At 43.1% G+C, this 26,760-nt stretch overlaps 1 protein-coding gene across 3 annotated transcripts; it reads left to right on the top strand.

Moving 5' to 3' along the window:
• The first annotated feature begins 284 nt into the window (after positions 1-284).
• On the top strand, positions 285-19,873 carry LOC137544454 (fibroblast growth factor receptor substrate 3-like). Of its 3 annotated transcripts, none has more exons than XM_068265527.1 (6): positions 285-391; positions 9,761-9,843; positions 10,833-11,019; positions 13,070-13,231; positions 16,103-16,254; positions 18,587-19,873. In XM_068265527.1, exons 2-6 carry the CDS (start codon positions 9,784-9,786, stop codon positions 19,574-19,576), a joined length of 1,551 nt encoding a protein of 516 aa, XP_068121628.1. In that variant the 5' UTR covers positions 285-391; positions 9,761-9,783; the 3' UTR covers positions 19,577-19,873. The 3 variants fall into 3 exon arrangements, with proteins under 3 accessions (XP_068121628.1, XP_068121629.1, XP_068121630.1); XM_068265528.1 differs by having other exon boundaries at positions 285-404; XM_068265529.1 differs by lacking the exons at positions 285-391; positions 9,761-9,843 and adding an exon at positions 10,506-10,749.
• The last annotated feature ends 6,887 nt before the right edge of the window (positions 19,874-26,760 follow it).

Here is a 26,760-nt window from a genome sequence, read left to right as displayed (position 1 = left end):
TGTATAGCTCTGGCGCCTCTGCCAAAACTCTGCATGTAGACTATGTGGATTGAGGACAACATCCATGTTGCTGAAATGATCAGTGTAAAGCCAGTTCAACAATCCTGTGTGTGTGTTTTATGTTCCAAATGCAGTCGCATAATGATGACAAATACCCGTACACTTCCTAGTTCAGATCTCAGTGGGTGTGTCTGAGAACTCTGGGAGGATGGTGTGCCAATGTACACAAACATTCATGCAGAGGAGGAAGACGAGAGTAAGGGAGGAAATGACATCACGGCTGGCTTCAATCAGAGGCAAAAAAGATGGGGAACGTCAGGAACAGTTTTCTCTTTTTTTACTATATACATTCTCAAAAATCAGACTGTGGACAGTACAACACATAGATTATGTAAGTAAAACAAGTATGTATCTACTGATTTAATATCTTTTCATCTTCCATTTAGCCATGGCTTCTATTTTCCTGAGTGTGCCTTAACAGCATTAACATGACCATACATACATTGATATTTTCTTCAGATTTGATCACTTTAAAAGGGAACCCGAGGTGTGAGACATATAAAGGCTGACATATTTGTTTCCCTGTAAATAATGCACATTGTGTGGCTGTCCTGCTGTTTCTCTGCCTCTAACACTTTCAACCATAGACCTTGAACAAGCAGGCAGATCAGGTGCTCTGACTGAAGTCTGACAAGATTAGCTGCATACTTGTTTCAGCTGTGTGTTTCAGACACTACTGACCATAAAGATCAGCAGGACTGCCAGGCACCTGGTATTGTTTAAAAGGAAACATTTATAACACCCTTCATACGCCTCTCACCTCAGGTTCCTGTCCACCTGTCATCTGTTGACTACAACATCTCAGATCCATAGACCTCCTGTTGGTTTTGTACATTCTTGCAATTGAAAGAGTGATTGGTGTTGTGTAATCTTCATCAAGCTGTGGGACATAATGGCTGCAGAGTGTTGTAATGCATTTAGTGGTGCAATGCAAGCAGGAGTAGCAGTACAATCCGTGCTTAATCAGAATCTGGTTCAGTGGGGCAAGTTATTGCATGGATCTCTACTATATAACCAATACCTTTTTTTTATTGGACTGTTATTGTTTTGTGTATGTATAGCTGTAAGCTGTGAACACATGTGAGATAAAAATGTTTTGCAAACCGAGGAATGAATTTGCCGCATATGTTTGTCAGAAAGGTTTGAACGATGGATCATTCTTATGATCCTTTATGCATGCAAACAATCAGTTCATGCAAGAGGACCCAAGGAGTACTTTTGTAGTTCATTTACTTCCTTATTTTTCATGCATGCACTGTGCACACAAAAGCGAATTATCTGGCGATCTCATACCTTGATGGAATTGAAATATTGAGAGACAAATATCTTTGGTCGCTGTCTTTTGCAAACTATTTTATTATGACAATTGGCAGATCAATCGTTGATCTTTCGTTTTCCTAGGACTTTTATCTCGTGTATGAAGCTTATACTTAAGCATTCTTAAAATAGTCACAATCAATAATGTAGTATTCTTGCATCACTGATTTTACCCTGTTTTAAAATACTGGTATGTCAATCTCATTCTGTACATCTGTACACTGTAAGCTGTTACTCTGTGCCTGTACTGATATTAAAGGGACTCTGTAACAAAAATGTCATTGTGTTTTCTACCATCCTACAGGTTCCTAAACCTATTATAATGTGCTTTGGCTTACTGCAGCACTTTCTACCATCATTATCTCTGTAATAAATCAGCTTATCTTTCCCCTGTCGGACTTGTCCTCCTGTGTCTGGAAGGCTGCCAACTCTTCAGTGTGATCTGCTATGCATGCCCCCTCTATGCACACTCCCCTGTGTGTGTGTTATTTACATAAGCCAGCTTTTCTCTGCTCTCTTATCTTTTACAAGCTGGATAAATCCTCTGTTCACATACTGATGAGTCACATACTGCAGAATTACAGACAACCAGGCAGAGCTGTCTGCAAGAGTAAACAAACAATCAGCTTGTAACTCTTCAGTGAGTTGCAGAGGGAAAGAAACACACAAATGATCTCTTGAGATTCAGAAGGAAGGCTATATACAGCCTGATTGTGTATGGATGTATTTTCTATGTGTGGACATGCTGTACATCAACCTACTTCCTGTTTTGGTGGCCATTTTGTTTGTTTACAAACAAACTTTTTAAAACTGTTTTTGACTACTTTTAATCCGGCGGGGAGCGGCGAAATTGTGACAGAGGGTAATAGGAGATGTCCCCTAACGCACTGGTATGTTTACTTTTGTGCGATTTTAACAATACAGATTCTCCCTAAAGATTCTAAGGCTATATTAGACTTTCAACAATTGTTGCTCAGAAAAATGGTTAAAGAGGAGCTGTTAGGTATAAGGTCTCAGAGAAAATAAACACATATATCAGTAGCTAAAGATTGGCTGTACTTACATTACATATGCATTTCACTGTCCACGTTTGGATTTCACAGAATTTGTATATAGTATATGCAGAGATAGATGCTCCTGACAGCTCATGGCAGGCTCCATGTTTTTCTGTCAAATGTGTCGTCATGTCCTGCCTGCTTCCTGATCACAGATAAGCTTGTACTTGAACAACACAGTGTGCAGTGAATATTAATGAGCCATGTGGCTAGGAACAATAGCTGACTCCTGCAGTGTACTCTGCCCGAGATTTATCAGTGCTACGCGATTACAAGCTGCTGTAACGTCTCATTAGCAGCCGAGGGGAGAGCCCCAGAATGCTTTGCAGTATGGTATGCGGCTTGCGTCTTCTTAAGAATAACAGCCTTGCTGATGAGCACACATCAAAGGTAACTGAGATTTTTATCTTCACTAATTGCTTTTGGGCTTCCTTCTAAACTGTTTAACACAGGAGAATAGAGGTTTAAATTAGCTTCTGCAGCCTGACAGTTACTCTTTAAAGGAGCAATCATTGTATGTATATACTGCTCTGTACCTTGCATCAGTAAAGGCCCATACACACAGCATACAAATGTCTGTACAGACACGTGCTGAGCGACTGTTCGTGCGACGGTTTGTTTGTGTGTTCGCTGCAAAAGATAAAGACTGTCTGTAGACACAGCCATGTTTTGTTTGAGCGATTCAACTGGTGAATCTCTTGTGACTTTTGTCTCACAAACCGTCGCTTAGTCTGTTGGTGTCCTGTCGTGTGTACAAAAGTCTTCTACAGACAGCAGAGTCGCTCCCATAGTACTACTATACGTAGTCTGTGGCAGACAGCTTCCGTCGTGTCTTCACTCTTTCTGTTGTCATATGTGTACAACTGTCACAATCCCGAATTGTCGCTGCCATAAATATGCTGTTGTCTCTTGTCTGTTTGTCATTGCATCACAACTACAGACAAATGTATGCCGTGTGCATCGGCCTCAAGATGTGCCTGTCGCGTGGACTGCAGTAGGACAACAAAACTTGGTCATTAGTAATCCAACACTATGGATCACTAATGACATCATTGGTGGCTTTGGAAGGGGGAGGGCATTCAGTTGTTTAGAAGTTACCCTGGGTTCCTTTTATAATATCTTGTAATATTACACAACTTGCAGTTGGTGTTATTTTTGATAGTCAACCAGTTCTGGATAACAGTCATTAATTTCCTCCATTTGTACACAGCTTGTCTGAGGCTGGATTCACAGTGATGCACATGTTAAAATGTGTATGAACTACAATGGAGACTGCACATAGCCTTGACCACAAAGCCTGCATGCATCGAGTTAGAATAATGCAGTCTGTTATAACAAAGTACTGTGAACAGCCCCATAGAATTGTATGGGCAGTGAGTGAACTATTCTGCAATGCAACTGATCACTGTGAACAGGGCCTTAAGCTACGTACATACATGCAAGAATTGTTGCCCATCAGGAATTGGGAAAAGATCTCTCAGGTGACAATTCGGGGAGCGATGATGTACAGACACATCTCGAGCCTTGCGGCTAGCAATGTGTTCTGTTGCTGTGGGGGGCGGAGGGATGACAATCGGCGGACAACAGAGCAGCTTCAATTGGTCGGCAGGAGGTGGAAATAGCATTATCATTAGTAATGCTCCGGCATTGGGGGTCGTTAAGGATCCAACAGGACAGTGTTATAATTTAAGTATTATATGTAGGCCTCAGTTGCCTGAACTGAGGTTAGGTAAAAGGCTTGGTTCGCAGAGTCTACCTTTAAGCAGAGTTTCTCGCAGAAGAGATGATGCGGTCAGTTACCAGGAACATGTTCCTTGTGGAAGGCCATAGGTCTAAGCTGCCCCGACCGTTAGACTACAGAAAGATAAACAAAGCCGATATTTATAAAACATGGCATTCTTTGTAACTAGGGTATAAAGCAATGGGTCTCATGCCCATGCCATCCAATTGTAGGCTTGGGGGTAGGGCTCAGATGATGTTACATTTAACTCTTTCCTGGCCAGTATTAAAGCAGATGATAGGCTGCAGAGAGACAGTCTTCTGCTTCCTGTCATTGCTGGCTTCAACCCTTTTACCTTTATTTATGTCTTGTTATCTTATCTAACTGTATGCTGTATATACGTAGTCGAGATGTAACGTAGTATAGACTGAAGATAAAGACTGTTTACCATTCACCAGGAATAGAATCAAGAAGCTGTAACGCAATGGACTTAATGCAGAATAATCTGCTTTGCTAAGATGTAACGAAATGTACTGTCTTATCTGTTGACTGAATAAACTCCTAAACTTTGAGGACGCCTAAGAAGTTCTATCTCCAATGCTGTTGCTATGATGAGAGTCGTGTTTGCAGCTCTTGTTAACCACTTAACGACCAGCTAATGCCGATAGGCAGCGCCTGGTCGTTTGTGGTTTTGCATGGAAATGGCCGAGCAGCCTTTCCATGCCAGTTCACGGAGAGTGTCTCGTGATCGCGGCTCGCACACGTAATGTAAACACGCGGGGAAGAAATCCCTGCTGTTTACATGATACGGCGCTGCTGCGTAAGACCTCTGATTGGCCGGGGATCGCCGGCATATATCCTATCCGGCGCAGGGCGGATATCCGTCCTGCGCCGCTGCAATGGTAAGGGAGAGGGAGGGAAAGCCAGGGAGGGCGGAAAGCGCTGCGGAGGGGGGCTTTGAAGAGCCCCCTCCGGAAAGCGCGGGTAGCCGGCGGCAATCAGACCACCCCAGCAGGACATCCCCCTAGTGGGGAAAAAGGGGGGGGGGGGAAGTCTGATCGCCCTGGCTATTTCCTGATCGGTGCTGCGGCCTGGAGAGTCCACGCAGCACTGATCAGAAGAAAATCCCCTGGTCCTTAAGTGGTTAATGAGTTGCTAGTGCCGGAAAAAAGGTGTAGTGTTGTTGCCAATAGCAACCAACATATAGTTTCTTAAGGACAGATCCTTAACAACCCCCAATGCCTGAGCAATATTGATCGTCTGCCACTGTGCACGCATAACGTTCATCGGCTGAAATAATCGTTATCGTCTTTTTCAGCTGACCGTAGCTACAATGTTTGGTGCAGTCCAAATTCTTGTTTGAGCCATGATGATACACAGGGTTTGCTGGATACCCGTTCTTTAAATAAAATGGGGTCTCTCACTCACATCTTGATTATCTGCTACACACAGTTGTTGTGGTTTTTTTGTTTTTGTTTTTTTAAATGAATACACAAACAAAAATATAGGATTACCAGGGTTCGCCCAGAAAATGGTAAGAATGCCTCTTATTGCATCTGCTTACTAGAGGGTGCTAAATGTCCCAGGGCAATGTGTCCCTCAATATTAAAGGACACCTGAAGTGGGAGGTATATGGAGGCTGCCATGTTTATTTCCTTTTAAACCATACCACTTTCCTGGCTGTGTTGCTGATTCTCTGCCTCTAATCCATTTACCCATATACCCTGAACAAGTATGCAGATCAGATGTAGGCAGATTCAGTGTCCCGGCTGCAGGACACAAGTGCAATTAAAATGCAGCTGAAAGCGTTTGTAACACAATGCGTGTCAGCGCTTCACACATGATGGAGTTGCCCATCGGCAAAGAACTGCAACAAGTTGTGCCTGAGAACAGCTGTGGCCGTGCTCAGATCACAGAAACGATCGATCGGCACTCAAAAAAATTCCTGATCATTAGGAAAATTGCGTGGTGGATACAGAGACCTTAGGTATGCAAGCGACAGTTTCTGTCTGAGTCAGGACTTGATGTAACTACAGCAGTAACCACACAGATAAGGAATTACAACCATAACACTTTCCTGACAGTAAATGGCTTCTGAGAGCAGGAAAGTGATAAAAATGGTCAATAGTTCACAGATTTTAGCTCTGGCATACTTCAAGGTGTCATTGAGCAGAGACAATTACACCTTATCGTATGTGTTGCCCTAATATTTGAAACCTCATCTCATGTACTCCTTGGTGCATGCATATTTGTTGCTCCATAATTGTGTATAAATGCTTTTCTAACATTTCTTTTAAATACAAATATGAAGTCAAATTCTCTCATATTTTAATCTCAAAACTTACTGTAAAGGATTAACTATAACATGTTGAAGTTACCCCTGAGGTACACATACCTTATGTTGATAACCTAAGGTATGTGTACTACGGAGTAATCTCCCTTTGGATGATGATGATTTGGGGGGGGGGGGGGGGGGGAGGGGGTCTCACACTAAGTTATGTATCATTTAAGAAAGTGATAAAATTGTTAAACAACGTATAAAGAGTACTGAAACACTATATACAGTGATGTGAAAAACTATTTGCCCCCTTCCTGATTTCTTATTCATTTGCATGTTTGTCACACTTAAAGAGAACCAGAGGTGGGTTTGAAGAATATTATCTGCATACAGAGGCTGGATCTGCCTATACAGCCCAGCCTCTGTTGCTATCCCAAACCCCCCTAAGGTCCCCCTGCACTCTGCAATCCGTCATAAATCACAGCCACGCTGCTGACAAACAGCTTGTCAGAGCTGGCTGTGTTTATCTCTATAGTGTCAGTCTGCTGCTCTCCCCGCCTCCTGCAGAACTCCGGTCCCTGCCTGCATCCCTTCCCTCCCTGCTGATTGGAGGGAAGGGACGGGGGCAGGGACCGGAGATATGCAGGAGGCGGGGGAGCAGCTGAGACTGACACTACAGATGTAAACACAGCCTCACAGCACGGCTGTGATTTATGAGGGATTGCAGAGTGCAGGGGGACCTTAGTGGGGTTTGGGATAGCAACAGAGGCTGGGCTGTATAGGCAGATCCAGCCTCACTATGCAGATCACATTCTTTAAACACACCTCGGGTTCTCTTTAAATGTTTCTGCTCACCAAAAACTATTAGTCAAAGATAACATAATTGAACACAAAATGCAGTTTTAAATGATGGTTTTTATTATTTAGTGAGAAAAATAACCTCCAAAACCTACATGGCCCTGTGTGAAAAAGAAATTGCCCCCTGAACCTAATAACTGGTTGGGCCACCCTTAGCAGCAATAACTGCAATCAAGCGTTTGCGATAACTTGCAACAAGTCTTTTACAGAGCTCTGGAGGAATTTTGGCCCACTCATCTTTGCAGAATTGTTGTAATTCAGCTTTATTTGAGGGTTTTCTAGCATGAACCGCCTTTTTAAGGTCATGGCACAACATCTCAATAGGATTCAGGTCAGGACTTTGACTAGGCCACTCAAAGTCTTCATTTTGTTTTTCTTCAGCCATTCAGAAGTGGATTTGCTGGTGTGTTTTGGGTCATTGTCCTGCTGCAGCATCCATGATCGCTTCAGCTTGAGTTGACGAACAGATGGCCGGACATTCACCTTCAGGATTTTTTGGTAGACAGTAGAATTCATGGTTCCATCTATCACAGCAAGCCTTCCAGGTCCTGAAGCAGCAAAACAACCCCAGACCATCACACTACCACCACCATATTTTACTGTTGGTATGATGTTCTTTTGCTGAAATGCTGTGTTACTTCTACGCCAGATGTAACGGGACACGCACCTTCCAAAAAGTTCAACTTTTGTCTCGTCGGTCCATAAGGTATTTTCCCAAAAGTCTTGGCAATCATTGAGATGTTTTTTAGCAAAATTGAGACGAGCCTTAATGTTCTTTTTGCTTAAAAGTGGTTTGCGCCTTGGATATCTGCCATGCAGGCCGTTTTTGCCCACTCTCTTTCTTATGGTGGAGTCGTGAACACTGACCTTAATTGAGGCAAGTGAGGCCTGCAGTTCTTTAGATGTTGTCCTGGGGTCTTTTGTGGCCTCTCGGATTATTTTTCTCTGCGCTCTTGGGGTAATTTTGGTCAGCCGGCCACTCCTGGGAAGGTTCATCACTGTTCCATGTTTTTGCCATTTGTGGATAATGGCTCTCACTGTGGTTCGCTGGAGTCCCAAAGCTTTAGAAATGGCTTTATAACCTTTACCAGACTGATAGATCTCAATTACTTTTGTTCTCATTTGTTCCTGAATTTCTTTGGATCTTTGCATGATGTCTAGCTTTTGAGGTGCTTTTGGTCTACTTCTCTGTGTCAGATAGCTCCTATTTTAAGTGATTTCTTGATAGAAACAGGTGTGGCAGTAATCAGGCCTGGGGGTGACTACAGAAATTGAACTTAGGTGTGATAAACCACAGTTAAGTTATTTTTTTAACAAGGGGGGCAATCACTTTTTCACACAGGGCCATGTAGATTTGGAGTTTTTTTTTTTTTCACTAAATCATAAAAAACATCATTTTAAAACTGCATTTTGTGTTCCATAATGTCATCTTTGACTAATAGTTAACGGTTTTTGATGAGCAGAAACATTTAAGTGCGATCTCACGCTTTACCTGCCGGTCAAATACAGAATGGTGAATGGGAACATATGTTCCCAAAGCCAATCAAAGTGTCTAATTAGGAATGATTACTGTTGCAATGAGCACCAGAGATCATTCCATTGCAAAGGATGTAAACTGCCATTTCCTGCTGGCTGGAAAGCAGCCAATTTAAAAAAAAAACGATACATAAATTGTTACCTTAGGGACTTAGGGTGTATTAGGCTAGACACCCACTAGGAGCGATTTTCTGAGCGCTTTGTGATTTCAAAACTCTTGCTAATGTAATGCTATGGGTGTGATCCCACTTGAGCAATGTGATTTTATAAAAATCCCAAATAGCATTGCATTAGCAAGAGCTTTTTCAAATCACTAGCGATTAGAAATTGCTCCTAGTGGTTTTCTGGCCTAACTGTTATTTTTGCAGAAAATGGCTTGTAATTATTGATAGAGTACAATAAGAAAACCAAATGTTGCCATACATTGTACTAGGGCCATAATCTAAATATAATAACCGAGACAAATGGGCAAATAAAATGTGTGGGTTATATTTATATTAGTATGTTTTATTTTAAAACTATTATAGCTGAAAACTGAGAAATAATTGTTTCATATTTTTCTTCTTCCCTTTAAAAAGCATTAATTTGCCAAAAGTACCACCCAAAGAAAGCCTAATTGGTGCCCCAAAAAAACCCAAGATATAGATCATTGAGGTGCGATAAGTAGTGATAAAGTTATTGGCAAATGAATGGGAGGAATATGAAATGTAGAAAATTGCTCTTAATTTTTAAGGGGATGTGTGCCACATGCGGATGATAACTGATTCATTGTGAACTTTCCCCTTCAGTACAGCTGCTACGCTGTTGTCTAAAATGGAGAGGAAATGCAGATAAGCTACTTTTTTTTTATTCATTTTTTTTTTCTTTTCATGGAAATGAACTCTTACTTTAAAACTGTGTTAAAAAAACAACAACTCTGTATGCTTTTTGTTCCAGAGGAAACCTAATGCACTGATATCATGGGAAGCTGCTGTAGCTGTCGAGAAGGACTCCCAGACAATCACCCCACCAGGTTTAAAGTAAGATACTTATAATGTGTCCATATTTTTTAACTACAATTATGAATAAAATATTCCAATAATAATTGTTTTGAAATTAGAACATATTAGAAAACAATAGATATTGTTCAGGTAGTTGGGAGGTGTATTTGTGTTATAGCTGTAGGGTAAATGGGATTGTTTGCTTAAATAAAATATTGTGGTTCTACTTTGCAATTTTATAAAATGTTTTGTTGATTATGTTCTAGCCTTCAGCTATAAGTAGGGGGTTTGGATCCAAATTGGTTACTTTAGATGCCAGAGGAGCAGTGGAAGTTTGTGCACCCCATAGATGCTCACGTTAATACCGGTTATTAATGGAAATTTGGGAACCGGGATTGCCTTCTATACAAACTACAGCTACAAATGGCAGGTGTAAGGCTGGGCTGGATCTGAAAAGTAAAATGTAGGCAGTGGAGTTGTCACAGAACTTTGGGCACCCCACAGGTGACCGTGGTAATATTGGCTTTTAATGGGGCCATCTGCTGTACAAACTGCGGCTACAAATAGCCTCCAGTGCTCAAATGTACAGGATGTTGGTGGGGAGTCAGTTAGGCTTAGGTATCAGTTGGAGGGGTCAGGTAAGAGTTAGGCACTGGTGGGGGGGGTTGGTTAGGCATCGGTGGGATGGAAGGTCAGTTAGGGTTCTGCATCTGTAGAGGGAGGGTTTGTCTTAGGAATATTTTACTATTGGAATTACTACTGCCCAATAGTAGAGTATTGGTAATTTTACGCATATTCTACTAGTGGCTATTTCCCCGGAGCCCATTTTGCATGTGCGCGTTGGATCATAGTGCTCTGTATATGCAATGAGATGATCATGGCATAAGAAATGATTCCTGAAATTGTAGAAGACCTCTGTAATTTGAAAGGTGGAAAGGCACTAAAGTTAGTAAAATGTCTTAAAATATCTACAGTACTTTGAAATGCACGTTAGACGATACACTTAATAAGAATGCATCTTATTTCAGGTCACCAATGTAGATGATGAGGGGACAGAGCTGGATTCAGGAATGATGGAACTAACACAGACTGAGCTGGTCTTGCACACCCGTAAAAGAGATGCTGTGAGATGGCCATATCTCTGTCTTCGACGCTACGGATATGACTCAAATCTCTTCTCCTTTGAAAGCGGACGACGGTGTCAGACCGGTCAGGGTATGACATTTATTTTTCCATTCACTTCAAGTTCTGTCAGTAATTCCTGTAAGAATGCTTGTTTGCAGTACATTTTAGCTGTATATTGCTTCTTTTTACTTTTTCTTAGATGGCTGATCATAAATTTGTATAGCGCAGAGCTTAAAGGATACATCTGGCAAACTATAAAAAAAAAATCACACATCTGGGGCTTCTTCCAGCCCCTAGAAGTCTGTTAGTTCTCATGACACAGTTCGCTCTGCGCCAGGCCTCCCTTAGGTTATAACCCGCGCCTGGTCGGGATCTTCTGTGCAAGCGCCTTGTTCACTTCCCGTGATTGCGCTCCTGTTGCCGGGAACCCTCTGCAGTTGTGCAGTTCAAATCTCTATTAACTGTGCAAGCACAGAATGCTCCTGGCAACAGGAGAGTGATCATGAGAGCCATGCATGCGCAGAAGATCCTGGCCATGGGGCGCAATCTTATGGACGGGAGAGCGGAGGGCTGGCGCAGAGCAGAACTGCGCCATGGGACCTATCCGACTTCTAGGGGCTGGAAGAAGCCCTGAGTGAGTGAGTAAAACTTTTTTTTTTTACTGTTTATCAGATGGTACCGTTTAATAAGTTTGTCAGATAATGCTAAGTTAATATGGACAGCTGACGGCTGGTGTGCTCACTGCTTGCGCTATGCTGCGGTAGACCACCAGATGTTTATGTGCAGATATAGGGACACCTGTAGGAACTCGTGCTTGTGCATCTTGTCCACTCGCCAGAATAAGCATGCCATATCTTGTCTGCTGCTGGCTAACTGCATAATGTGTCAAACGCTTGCATAAAGTGCAGTTATCATCAGAGCTGTGGAGTCGGTACAAGAATCATCTGACTCCCTACCCCTCAGTTTATGAAACCTCCAACTCCGAATCCAGGTACCCAAAAATGCTCCAACTCCTTGACTCCGACTCCACAGCCCTGGTTATCATTTGCCTTAAACAAAGCTATACAGCTGCATTATACCGCAAATGAATAGTCAGAGATTCAAGTAGATCAGTTAACAACGAATTGCCACTTGGTAAATCGTGTTTAAAAATCCATGGAAATTTAGACTACTTGGGAAAATCATAAATAAAGGCCTGGTGCTCGTACAAAAGAATGAAAAACAAACTCGCCATTTACTACTCTGATGAATACACACAGAAATGAATTATCTAACCAGTGGCGTTGTTAGGCAATAAGCCCTGAACCTCTGCCGCAGAGCCCCGATTGTCCGCCGCCTCCTTTTTCAGACCCCACTGACAGGCTGCAAGTGACAGTGCTGTTGAGGGGTAGTTATACCTCATCCATGTTCCCACGCCAATCGGCTTCACTGGTACCCTGCATCTGCCCTTCCTGCCTGGACTAAATTTGTATTTTTCAACACCCATGGCCTGCTATCAACAGACCCCCGCACCTGTTCTTGTGCACAGCATGCAATTGATTATAGCACATTCGCTGGGGATACTGCGGGCTGGAATCATTATATTTTCATCCTACAGCCCATAAAATGCTGTTAAGTTAATTGGTCTCACCACAAAACTGGCCTAACACCTGGTACACACCATGCAATTTCCCGTCAGATAGTTGGGTCAAATCGATAATTTCCGACAGGTCCAATCTGATTTCGGATTAATTTTTTATTGAAGTGATAGGAAAAATTGATCAGGAAATTAATCGGAAACCAGATTGGACCTGTCTGCTGCTGGCTGGGAGTGTTTTTCTCTTCACCGCCACATTCGTGCCCCTGAACGAGCTTGTAAACGGACAGGAGTGTGGTCGAAATTTTAAGAAAAAATAGTTTAATATGTTTAGAGAAACCCAGTGATGGAACAGAGGGGTGTAAGAAGATTGGTGAAGCCTCCGTACTATCCAGAGAAGTCATGAGTTACAGATAAAGTGTTACCAAAGAAAACCGGTAGTCAGTCATACATATTCTGGTACAATCTTAATCATGAAAACTCTTGTATGCTGACAACATTTCTGGCTTTTTTTATTTTTTTTGTTTCACTCACTTTTTCATGTTTTCCTCACTTTTTTCCAAGGAATTTTTGCATTTAAATGCTCCCGGGCTGAGGAAATATTCAACCTGCTACAGGAACTAATGCAGCGGAACAGCATCAGTGTGGTAGAGGAGCCAGTTATGATTAGCAGGACAGGACATCCAGTAGAAATAGACATGTCTCGTACTCCACAGAACCCTGGAGGTAAGCTGGGATGACAACTGATGTAATTCCTTATACAAGTAGTCCTCGGGTTACGAAAGCCCGACTTACGAATGACCCGCCGATGCAAACTGTCTGATCCTGTTGCGATGATGACATTTCCGCGGGGGGGAAGTTTAAAGAAGCGGCTTCAAACATCCCCCAAGTGCCGGTGCATGCAGCAAACAGCATGGACTTCCCTCCATACGAGTCCAATGCTGTCTGTCCTCCTCTCTCCACATCCAGCTCCCTCTAGCCGCGTACAACACTGCTTCGCTTCCTGTATGTCATGTGACATAAAGGTTCCAGTATGTCACATGATATACAGAAATCGGTGCTGTATGCGACTAGAGGGAGCTGGATGCAGAGAGAGGACAGACAGCGTTGGACTCGTACAGAAGTGAGTCCATAGGGCCAAAGCGGGGGCAAAGAGGCGCAGAAGGAGCACAGAGGGGGCAAAGAGGCACAGAGAAGAAAAAAGCGAGGGCGCAGAGGAAGCACAAACGCAGCAAAGAGGGGGTAATGAGGAAGTACAAACGGAGGCACAGAGGGGGTACAAACAGAGTGGGGGACAAAAAAGAGGCACAGCGAGGGGACATAGAGAGGCACAGGGGGACAAACAGGCACAGAGGTGGACACTGGAGGCAAAGGGGACAGAGATGGCACAGCGTTTTGACTTAAGAACGAATTCAGGTTAAGAACAAGCCTACAGTCCCTATCTTGTTCATTAACCGGGAACTACCTGTAGTTAATAGTAACATTTGGATTTGTAAACTACATTGTTAAATTAAAGCTAAACTTCAGGTATTAACTTTACCAACCCTTTCAAAGGTGTCTAAATTTTGTTAAATACCTTTCTTACAGTACATACTGTGACTGGTGACCTTGTAGGAGCATTAGGCAATTCAAGGGATTGTAGGGGCTGTAGTGTGAATCTGTGGCCTCTCCATCCCCTACACAGCACTGTAGTGCTGTACACTAGTGGTTCTCCCTTGGCCGGGGTGGACGTGCGGCAGGCCAGATCGAGGGCCCCCGCGGGGGTTAAACCGGCCCTGCCGACAAGGTACCAACAAGACAGAAGCTGTCACTTCCATGCCTAGAAATTAACTCTTTCAGGCAGCAAAATAAAGCAAGCAAAACAGCTTGGTTATTAAACATACACATGTTTATCTCATCATGTCACATATCGCCTCGAGTACACTTTAACGTGTGTATTTCTATAGAAATGCACTTTACACTACTCATTACCATAGTAACGTACATGTTAACCTGGGAACGTGCGTGCAGTTAAACAGGGTGCTCTTCAAGCAGTAAAAGTGAAAAGTCAGAAGAAAAATAGTGATATGTACCAAGCAGAGCAGGGTTCTCAGAGTACCAGGTGTGTGACAGCACCATTACCATCATATTCATCCCAATAATGGTTGGCTCTCCTATTTATACCTACAGAGTGTGTGCAGTGCTTGGAATACAGATTGAACTATCAACAGGAGTGTCTGCCATTACCGTATTTAGTTTGATTTTTTTTTCATACTGGAGACTTTTAAAGAGAACCCGAGGTGGGTTTGAAGAATATTATCTGCATACAGAGGCTGGATCTGCCTATACAGCCCAGCCTCTTTTGCTATCCCAAACCCCCCCAAGGTCCCCCTGCACTCTGCAATCCCTCATAAATCACAGCCACGCTGCTGACAAACAGCTTGTCAGAGCTGGCTGTGTTTATCTCTATAGTGTCAGTCTGCTGCCCTCCCCGCCTCCTGCAGAACTCCTGTCCCCGCCTGCATCCCTTCCCTCCCTGCTGATTGGAGGGAAGGGACGGGGGCAGGGACCAGAGCTATGCAGGAGGCGGGGGAGCAGCTGAGACTGACACTACAGATGTAAACACAGCCTCACAGCACGGCTGTGATTTATGAGGGATTGCAGAGTGCAGGGGGACCTTAGTGGGGTTTGGGATAGCAACAGAGGCTGGGCTGTATAGGCAGATCCAGCCTCTGTATGCAGATAACATTCTTTAAACACACCTCGGGTTCTCTTTAAGAGCAGATCTAGAGCTGATGCTAATAAACCCTACTTGCTGGCAAATTTTAATGAAAAAAATATGCACCTTGCAAATTAGCCAGTGAAAATTGACAGGAAATGCAGTTAATAAGCCAATTTCCATGCTGCATATAATTTGTGTGCAAGGCATAATTATAAGCATCTCATTAGGGCCTCTTTTCCACGGGCAGTTAATAGGCAGTGAAATGTCTCTCAAACTCTAAAAACTGCTTGCTGCTGCCTGGTAACTGCTCACTGCTGCCTGTCAACTGCTTGCTGAGCACACAGTTCAACTGCCCGTGGAAAAGAGGCCATACTTCCTCTAACCATGTCACTGTGGCACACCAAAATCTCATAACAGTTAAGGTGGCCACAACCATGATACAATAAAATGATCCGATTTTACAGCAATTCGATAAAAAATATGGGATTTCCCTGAAAATCAAAATCGGATTTCCATTTTTTTTCGATATAAGTCGATCGTGAGTGGTGGAATTGTCTGATCAATTTTTTTTATGAAAATTGATTGGTGTAGGGTAGATTGTCGATTTCCTAATATAAACACCTAAGCAATTTTCTTAGTTTTCAACCATAATTGGGGAAAACAATGGGGCATTGGTCAGTTTTCAAATGTTATCGATCAGAAAAAAATGATTGTAATCCTTGAATTAAAAATAAATTATAGGCACATACAGGAATCACACTGTGTTTGCAGCTTGGTATTATTGGTTGAGAGAGCTGTGACATCATTGCTTCTGATTTCAATGTTCAGTAGTTTCTTTGTGTTTTTTTCCTCTTTTATAGTCTAATGTATCTTTTTCATTTTATGTGTATTTGAAGCTTTAGGATATACAGGTTTTCCCAACGGGTTTCACAATTTTCCTCGGGATGGACCACCCTATCCGCCTGTGCACCATCCAGCAATGGGAAACTTGAGACACCCCTCTGTTGTGGAAGAGTCTACACATGGCATGATTACACCAGATGACCAGGTACCGTTGGTATTAGAAGTGATTTCTGTGCCATTCCAGTATATTTATATGGATTAAAATCCTCCACAATGTCTTTGCATATGACTATGTATAGCAACATGGAAACCGATTTGCTAAGCTGAGGTTTTGCACTTTGCACTCCCTTGCCTCAGTTCTGCCGCAGTTGGCTAAGCGCTGGTTGAGCTATTGCACTTTTTAAGCCTTTGCGGAGTTGTGCTGCAGCCAGGTGTCAGGCAGTGGCCAGAGATGTCACTTTTGATGGCACTTAGCTGGCATGCACCTCTATGTATAAGTAGTATGTAGAAAGGGAAACTAAAAACAAAATTGTTATTTTTTTACATTATTATTATAATTTATTTCTATAGCTCCATCGTCTTCCATGGCACTGTACAGAGTAAGGAACAAACAAAGGGTTGGGGGAACCAAGAACTCATAGGCTGGAAATGGGCAAAGATCTAGTGGCGTAACATCAGTTTTCTCTTTACTATTTAGCAATGGGGAAGATGGTAATTTGCCATACTAAGAGATACATTGTTTGGGACTTTTTCACATTGCTGTAAATGGGATAACATTGATGCTGGTATGGAGATTACATGCAGACATGCCATGCAATCTTTTTTTCATTGAGTACATTGGCACACAGTACATCCATGGGTTGTAGCCACCGATCAAAGGCATTTGGACACTATGCAAACAATTGCTCCTCCAACTATGGGCTTTTATGCTCCCATTGCAGATGCAGAGTGGGAGCCAGTAGAAGACAATAGAAGAAGAAACCCAAATGATCAGCAGTGATTCATTAGCAAAATTAAAGAAGGCTCTGTGTCAGTAATGTCACTGAGAAAAGAGTTTTAGTGCAAGTGTGAAAATCCCGGTTTTCTCTTATTGTTCAGTGTGGGACACCATGGATCTAGGGGAACATCTAAATGTGCATTAAACATAAATAGAATAATAAAACAACCATACCTTCATTTTATTGAGAATATATAGACATACATAAGTACAATCTGTGACCAACATACAGTGCATCACAGGATGTAACAGATTGGCATAGACTATTAAGTCAGTTCAGTCCCTCTTCACCTTCTCATGATCTCACAAGTTTTGAGAGTTTTTTTTTATTTTGGTTTTTCTAGATGCAAGAGGGTTATCTCACGGTAATCTATTAATTAATGTTAATGAGGAGGTTAAGTTGCCATATATGAGAGCCTGGAAGCGTTAATTGGGCTTACAACTGTCGGTATCACAGTGGAAATCTTGTTGGAAATCTGAAGCTAGAATATTGAAATTAATATATTTAAGGATTTCCCTATCAAAGTAATGTTTTGCAGGTACTACACACCTACTAGGCTAGATAGTTTCTATCCTGCAACCTGTTTTGGGGGTTGCGGAGATCATATATTTTGGGATTGCATAATTGCAATTAGCTTCTGGTCCTCTTGGCGCGTCCTATTTGAAGAAGTTTTTAAGATGCCCATTTCCCTGTCTGTCTCCCAGACTCTCCTGTATCTCCCTAACAATGTGGTACTGATTGCTTTTCATATTATGTATAAATATATGCTGCTATCAGCTCACTTGGAGTATTGCTTTTAAATAGAAGGCTCCCAGCCTGGTCATCGGCCTTCTTAAAAATCGATTGGATTTAATTATGCTGACGGATGAGATCTTTATATTCATTCATTATATTGATCTAGGTTTTTTATGCTGTCTCGGAAGAATGGTCAGCTTATAGGGGTTTATAATTTGCTACTCCCCTTGGCTCTACTCTACTCTCCTTTTCTCCCAGACTATGAACTGAGTTTCTTTGAATAATACTCTGTTTTATTACTTTGTGTTTGCAGTGTGCTATACATATATAATATATATAATTATGCAGTGTGCTCTACCCAGCTAGTTTTGATGGCACAAAAATTTCTGGGGAGAACACTGTGGGCTTGATTCACAAAGCCGTGCTAACTGTTTAGCACGGGTATGCTAAACAGCGTGTGAAGTGTCGTTCAGACTTTTGCGCACTTTGCGCGCGCAGAAGTCCGCGAACGGCACTTCACGTGCTAACTGTTTAGCACACCCGTGCTAAACAGTTAGTACGGCTTGTGAATCAAGCCCTGTGTGTGAATATATATCTCCTGGAACTGTTTTCCTGTTTTGAGGATAACTTGTTCATTATCAAGTCATCCTTTTATCTTACATTGGTATCATTATGTTCTGTGTGTATGTACCATTATTTTCTCCTTAACAAACCGTTGTTTAATAAATAATAAAAAAAAATACTTTAAGCCATGTTCGATAGATTTTACTCAATCTGTTTTTTTTTTTTTTTGTATCATTTCAGTCTCATACATATGTGAATACTGCCAGGGGGGAAGAGGAAACAGGTGGGCGCCACTGTATGCACTCTCTACCTGAGGCGCATGCACCATACCATGAACCGACAAGGCACATGCTAGGCTCAGGTTGTTCTATGGAAGAGCGGAATCCCCAGGTATTTTTGCAGCCAAATGAAGTAAAGTTTGTGCTTGGTCCAGCACCAGCTTATAGACGAATGCCTTTAAGGGCAGACAGCTTCTGCAGACATCACCGGGACTGTCAGGGCCATGTCTGTTCTGGAGATAGAGAACGGTTACCACCACATAACAATAACAACGAATGCAAGGATCAATGGAGTTCACACAAGTGTGCCTATGAGAATATCAATGGCCTGGTACCACCAGGAAGTATAGCTTTGCGTAGGGGGACTGCCAACAGGGGTATCAAGTTCTCTGCTGAGGGTCTACCTTACAACAACTGCTCACATCGCAGGACGGCAATGTTACATTATGAGAATTTGCCCCCCTTACCACCCGTTTGGGAATGCCGCTCCATGCATCCTATGGATGATGATGATGAGGAAGAAGATGAGGAGGATTCTACAGATGCCATGACTCCATCGCTCAATGGGTGCCAAGATGATCCACTGCAAAACTACATGAATGCTGATAGCGCCACTGCATGTGGTGGTTACTACCACCATCGAACAGACTGCCAACCACACAGGAGCTGTCCATCCAATGTCTTCAACTTCGATTTCCGACGGCCGTGCCCAGAGCAAAGACAACTGAACTATATCCAGGTGGAGCTGGAGGGGAAGGCTGAAGGAAAAGGAAGACAGATCCCTCAGATTACCTGTACCCCAGCTTCAAATCACGCACCTCGTTGTGCAGACTCTTATGCTGTTATCGACCTCAAAAAAACAGCCGCTATGTCCTGCCTACAGAGAGCTATGCCTCGAGATGATGGCACCTCAAGGAAAACCCGACACAACAGCACGGACCTTCCCTTGTAAAAGCTGCTACTTCTAGTGGACTCACTTGGATCTTTTACAAAAGCCATCTCTGCGGCTCTTACCTGGCTTTTCTTCATTTCCTGGATGTGGCTTCTCCTTGAGATATTTCTGTGCAGGCTCTGCTCTGTCACTCTGCAAAGCAAACACTCACCAGAATGGGAATACTAGTTTATCAAAAGGAGAAGACCGAAAGATTGCTGACAGCTAGCCAGAATGCTCTGTATGTCTCCTCTGTACAGCTGTGACTACCTGAACATCTGCCTGTGACCATATTGCCATTTTGCTGTAAATACTCACACTGAGTGAAATGTATTTTTTTTTTTATTATTATTTATTTTTTTATTGCTGTCACATTTGTAGATAACATTTTTTTTAATTCTTGATTAATTTATTTAACTTATTTTTCTATTTATTTTTATAAACATCCCCCATTCCATGTTGTGCCCTGAGGAATCAGACTTGCTCTGGAGCAGATGCGGAAGGACACTGTTTTGACCATCGTGCATTATTAATTTGAATTTCATACCCCTTGTGAGATCACCAGGACTTAGCATGTATCTAAGAAATGTATAATACCCTTTATTGCATTTTTGCAGAATCTAGGCTGTGGGTGTGCATAGGTGCTAAAATTGAAATTGTGGGCCTTCGTCAGAGTGTAAAATAAGTGCCAAATATTTATACTTGTGCCATTTTAAAAGAAATCACTGTATGTATTCTTACTTAACATAGTAAAATAACCTGAAGCGAGAGGTAAATGGTGACTGCCATATTTATTTTCTTTTAGACTATACCAGTTGCCTGGCTATCCTGCTGATCATTCTGGCATCAGTAGTGTCTGAATCACACACCTGAAACAAGCATGCAGCTAATCTTGGATATTGTTAGAAACATCTGATCTGCATGTTTGTTCAGGGGCTATGGCAACAAGTATTAGAGATAGATGTTCTGCAGGACTGCCAAACAAATATGTCAGCCTCCATATCCCTCTCATTTCAGGTCCCTCTTAAGATTGCATAACATTGCATAATGGAGAGATGGAGACTGACAGCCCTCTAGGTAGTGATTATTTTATATTTTATCCCCTTATCTTCAGCAAATGTTTGTAAACTCCGGGAATTTAGTTTAACTCGACCTTTCAAAAACAAAAATAATGATTGTTGTAAGGCAGTTGAAGAAAATCCACACGGTGTGATCTCACATTACGCTTTCTTTCTAAAGCCTTATTTTGATTTCCAAATGGATAATATTTCAGCGTTTTATTGAGGAACCGTTTCCACTGCTGCGAATTTGCAGCGTTTCCCCGCATTTGATTTGAACGGGGAAACGCAGCCTATTGAAAACAATAGGATGACGCTCAATTTGCATGCGGGAAAAGATCGGACAGCATGCTGCAGTTTTTTGCATCTGAATCCCTAAGTCGTGCATGGGGTAGAGGGATTCGGATGCGTCTCACATCACAGCTGTGCAAGTCCTATGCCAGCACTGTGTGGAAACCAGCCCTTAGTCTGCTGCCTAAGCAGTAGCATCCTGTATAACCATGCCATTCTCTTGTTCTGAATGAATGGTGCTATCTTCTGTAAATGAAGACTTTTATATAGGTTATTTCACGGGGAAAACTGAACACGGTGCTATTTGGGTTGTTGGAATTAATTATTTTCCAATTTCAAAAAGGAAAATCTGAACATTTCTCATTAGATTGGTTCACACTGACCTTGTGCAAGAGAGATCTTTTTCCAAGAGGAACTCTAAGCTGCTAGAAAATCCCTGTGGACGTTACTGACCCTTCTTTCATTATGTACTCCCAGCTATGCTGTATTATCCGAACATCAGGGCTACTGGGAGGGAATGAAGTTGCCTCCTGTATCAAACTTCTGTTTGAATCAGGGCAGCACTTCCCATGGTCCTTACCTGAACAGCACCCACATGTTTAATAAAAACACCCTCCAGTTGTGAATCAAGGACACCATCTTGTTGACTAGACTTATTCTTATTGTATTGCAGGGCTGTTGAGGGACTGAGGCAGCCTGCAGCCTCTACTGATGTACTTTCAGTGAGCATCTGCTTAGACACTGTCTTGTAGAGCTCACCAGACAGTACTTTTACTCATTTTCCATAATGTTCATGGTAAGAACACATACAAGCTGACAAGATGGAAAATGCTAGTACTGCTGCTTGTTAATGGTATGCATTGTTCAGTTCCAGGGTTTAGGTCCACTTTATCTACAGTATTTCCCAGTATCAGAAGAGGACCAGTATTCACGTTCTTCCCACAGTATTCCCTCTCCTGTATTACGCATCTCTATTTCCTTCTGTCCAATGTCTTCACAGGGCCCTTTGTTATAAAGCACACTTGTCACAAGAGGAATGCTGTCAAAGTTGTCTTTGATGACTTCTTATTGTGATGGACTACTGCTTCTATTACTCACCTGCAATAAGTATGCAGATCTAGTATTCTCCTAATCTGTTTCCTAGTTCCAGGTGAGTAATATAGGATAGCGTTTCTTAAATCCAGGTGTGGCCTCAGCAAACCGGTCTCCAGGGTTTACTTCACCCTGGACAGGTGATTCATTATAAATAAACCAAGGCTTGTTGGGGGTTCTTGAGGAATGCATTTGAGAAACACTCATGCAGAACTTATTCTAGCCATAAGATCTGAATTATATCTTGCAACAAGCATTTCCAGCAGTCACATCACGATTGCCACCTCTTTTCAGTAACTGGTGTAGTTTAAAATAATTGTTTTATGCGTACAACTTCTATGTAGAATACCAGTTGTAACTAAAGTAACTCTACAATTGGCTAGGGAGCATTCATATTAAATTACACATATATACTGTACACATGGAGAGGATCCATCTGCAGGTGAATGGTCACCTGAAGTGATCCAGATGTAGTCAGTGTACAGATGTGCTGCTGTTCTGTCCTATGGAGAGGAGGGCAATGTCTAACAGGAAGTGTCATACTGCAGCTCACAACGGATAGCAACCATAACAGCTGGCCAAGTCTTTTCAAGCCCAGTTGACCGTTGTAAACATGCTTGATTTGTTATTGATATCTAACAATAGCTTCAGTTGACATAAATTTACCATGTGCAAGTAGTAAGGCAATACAGTACTCAAGATTAGAGTTGGGCCGAACGGTTCGCCGGCGAACGGTTCCTGGCGAACTTCGGTGGTTCGCGTTCGCCTCCCGCAGGCGAACGTTTGCGGAAGTTCGCTTCGCCCAGTTCGCATCAAAAAACAAAATTTTTACCCTCCATTTCACTGTCAGCAGACATGTTATGGTCAAACACACTGCTTGAGGACCCACCCACCCTCCCTTCAAGCTAGGTCTTTTATACCATTTGACTCAGTTGTCTGCCTACACTAATTAGTTATGGGACAGCTGCTACACTCTCTGCTAGTGAGATTTTAATTGGCCTCCCACCTCCCACCTCCCACCTCCCACCTCCCACCTCCCTCCTCCCTCCTCCCACCTCCCACCTCCCACCTCCCACCTCCCACCTCCCTCCTCCCACCTCCCTCCTCCCACCTCCCTCCTCCCACCTCCCTCCTCCCTCCTCCCACCTCCCTCCTCCCTCCTCCCACCTCCCTCCTCCCACCTCCCTCCTCCCACCTCCCTCCTCCCTCCTCCCTCCTCCCTCCTCCCTCCTCCCTCCTCCCACCTCCCTTCAACCCTTCAACCCTTCAACCTATTCCCTCCTCCCTCCGGGAGGAGGGTGTCTTCTGGCAGGGAATTATACTTTTTTAAAAGCCAGTATATATCATACCATAGCTGGGAATCGAACCCAGATCACACTGCATGGTGGACACGTCAGTGCATCACCCTAAGCACTGTACCACTACAGTAGTAAGTGAAGCTATGGTAAAATGTACCATTAATGCTCAATGCAATAGAACCATTAGGTTGCTTAAAGGAGAACTGTAGTGAGAGGTATATGGAGGCTGCCATATTGATTTCCTTTTAAGCTATACCAGTTGCCTGGCAGCCCTGCTGATCTATTTGGCTGCAGTAATAATAATAATTATAATCCAAACATTTGTATAGCGCTTTTCTCCTGTCAGACTCAAAGCGCTCAAGAGCTGCAGCCACAGGGACGCACTCAAGAGGCCACCCTGCAGTGTTAGGGAGTCTTGCTTTGAACTCCTTACTGAATAGGTACTTGACCTAGCCAGGATTCGAACCCTGGTCTCCCATGTCAAAGGCAGAACCCTTAACCAGTACACTATCCAGCCACTGTCGTGTGAATCCCACCAGAAACAAGCATGCAGCTAATCTTGTCAGATCTTACAAAAATGTCAAACACCAGATCTGCTGCATGCTTGTTCAGGGTCTAGGGCTAAAAGTATTGGAGGCAGAGGATCTGCAGGATAGCCAGGTAACTGGTATTGCTTAAAAGGAAATCAATATGGTAGCCTCCATATACCTTTCACTACAGTTCTCCTTTAAAGGGAACCTTAACTGAGAGTGATATGGCTGTTTCCTGTAAACAATACCAGTTGCCTGGCAGTCCAGCTGATCTTTGTGACTGCAATAGTGGCTGAATCACACCCTGAAACAAGCATGCAGCTAATCCAGTCTGACTTCAGTCAGAGCACCTGATCTGCATGCTTGTTCAGGGGCTGTGGCTAAAAGTATTAGAGACACAGGATCAGCAGGCGATTCAGGCAACTGGTATTATTTTAAAAGGAAAAATCCATATCCTTCTCCGTTTAGGTTCCCTTTAAGGATTTGTAGCATAAAAGCCAACTCACATTGGCTGGGATTCGAACCTGGGTCTCACTGTATGGTGGACAAGCACACTATCCACTATACCAACTGAAGCTGGCCTGAAATTGCTGGCCTGAAATTGCTGGCCTGAAATTGCTGGCCTGAAAACAAGCTGCATCACACCCTGAAACAAGCATGCAGCTTGTTTTCAGGCCAGCAATTTCAGGCCAGCATTTTCAGGCCAGCATTTTCAGGCCAGCATTTTCAGGCCAGCATTTTCAGGCCAGCTTCAGTTGGTATAGTGGATAGTGTGCTTGTCCACCATACAGAGAGACCCAGGTTCGAATCCCAGCCAATGTGAGTTGGCTTTTATGCTACAAATCCTTAAAGGGAACCTAAACGGAGAAGGATATGGATTTTTCCTTTTAAAATAATACCAGTTGCCTGAATTGCCTGCTGATCCTGTGTCTCTAATACTTTTAGCCACAGCCCCTGAACAAGCATGCAGATCAGGTGCTCTGACTGAAGTCAGACTGGATTAGCTGCATGCTTGTTTCAGGGTGTGATTCAGCCACTATTGCAGTCACAAAGATCAGCTGGACTGCCAGGCAACTGGTATTGTTTACAGGAAACAGCCATATCACTCTCAGTTAAGGTTCCCTTTAAAGGAGAACTGTAGTGAAAGGTATATGGAGGCTACCATATTGATTTCCTTTTAAGCAATACCAGTTACCTGGCTATCCTGCAGATCCTCTGCCTCCAATACTTTTAGCCCTAGACCCTGAACAAGCATGCAGCAGATCTGGTGTTTGACATTTTTGTAAGATCTGACAAGATTAGCTGCATGCTTGTTTCTGGTGGGATTCACACGACAGTGGCTGGATAGTGTACTGGTTAAGGGTTCTGCCTTTGACATGGGAGACTAGGGTTCGAATCCTGGCTAGGTCAAGTACCTATTCAGTAAGGAGTTCAAAGCAAGACTCCCTAACACTGCAGGGTGGCCTCTTGAGTGCGTCCCTGTGGCTGCAGCTCTTGAGCGCTTTGAGTCTGACAGGAGAAAAGCGCTATACAAATGTTTGGATTATAATTATTATTATTACTGCAGCCAAATAGATCAGCAGGGCTGCCAGGCAACTGGTATAGCTTAAAAGGAAATCAATATGGCAGCCTCCATATACCTCTCACTACAGTTCTCCTTTAAGCAACCTAATGGTTCTATTGCATTGAGCATTAATGGTACATTTTACGGTAGCTTCACTTACTACTGTAGTGGTACAGTGCTTAGGGTGATGCACTGACGTGTCCACCATGCAGTGTGATCTGGGTTCGATTCCCAGCTATGGTATGATATATACTGGCTTTTAAAAAAGTATAATTCCCTGCCAGAAGACACCCTCCTCCCGGAGGGAGGAGGGAATAGGTTGAAGGGTTGAAGGGTTGAAAGGTTGGAGGGAGGTGGGAGGTGGTTGAAGGGTTGGAGGGAGGTGGGAGGTGGGAGGTGGGAGGAGGGAGGAGGGAGGTGGGAGGAGGGAGGTGGGAGGAGGGAGGAGGGAGGTGGGAGGAGGGAGGTGGGAGGAGGGAGGAGGGAGGTGGGAGGAGGGAGGTGGGAGGAGGGAGGTGGGAGGAGGGAGGTGGGAGGAGGGAGGAGGGAGGAGGGAGGTGGGAGGTGGGAGGTGGGAGGAGGGAGGAGGGAGAGTAAAAACTCCCTAGCAGAGTGTGTAGCAGCTGTTCCATAACTAATTAGTGTAGGTAGGCAAATGGTATAAAGGACCTTGCTTGGAGGAGGGAGGGAGGGTGGGTCCTCGAGCAAAAGTGTATTTCACTCAATTAGGTGTGACTCCAGGCATTAGAGCTTTTGAAACATGTTTTCTATCATTTTTGCAGTGTATAGAATTTTTTAAAACTTTGAAAGTTCGCCTCCCCATTGAAGTCTATTGCGGTTCGCGAACTTTTTCGCGAACCGAACCTTTCGCGGAGGTTCGCGAACAGGGTTCGCGAACCGAAAATCGGAGGTTCGGCCCAACTCTACTCAAGATTGAAAAAATACACAAAACCGCAAGGAACAATATAACCAGTACCCCCCCAAAAACAAACAAACAAAAAAAAAACTTCGAAACCCCTGAAGGGGATATAATTTATACCCACAGCAAAATAAAAATAATAGCAGCAGAGGTCGGTATACATTTAAAACATAACTTTTAAAGTTAAAAATTAACTTTTAATTTGCAAGTTAAGACCAACATCGTTCGCACAATCAATAAAATTGTTGCCATAAAAATGCCCAAACATCAGTTCTACTGGTGATTGTATTTTTTATGTAGACATTTTTATTGATTCACTCAGTGGTCTTACCCTTTGAAAATGAAAAGTTTTGTTTTCAATGTATACGTGTGTCCGCTAAGCCCCCCCCCCCCCCCTTTGTGTGCGTGCGTGCGTGCGCGCGTGTGTGTGTGTAGTAGTGTAACAATAAAAAA

This window comes from Hyperolius riggenbachi, chromosome 2 (genome assembly GCF_040937935.1).
Source record: "Hyperolius riggenbachi isolate aHypRig1 chromosome 2, aHypRig1.pri, whole genome shotgun sequence".
Classification (NCBI taxonomy): domain Eukaryota; kingdom Metazoa; phylum Chordata; class Amphibia; order Anura; family Hyperoliidae; genus Hyperolius; species Hyperolius riggenbachi.
Note: the sequence above shows the minus strand (reverse complement) of the source record. Positions and strands in the feature narration are given on the sequence as shown.

Excerpts from the sequence above, each read along its gene's own strand:
- LOC137544454 (XM_068265527.1), top strand. The coding sequence starts at position 9,784 with ATGGGAAGCTGCTGTAGCTGTCGAGAAGGACTCCCAGACAATCACCCC. Across the intron at positions 11,020-13,069 it reads ACGGTGTCAGACCGGTCAGG|GAATTTTTGCATTTAAATGC; the intron begins GTATGACATTTA and ends CTTTTTTCCAAG. Across the intron at positions 16,255-18,586 it reads TGATTACACCAGATGACCAG|TCTCATACATATGTGAATAC; the intron begins GTACCGTTGGTA and ends GTATCATTTCAG.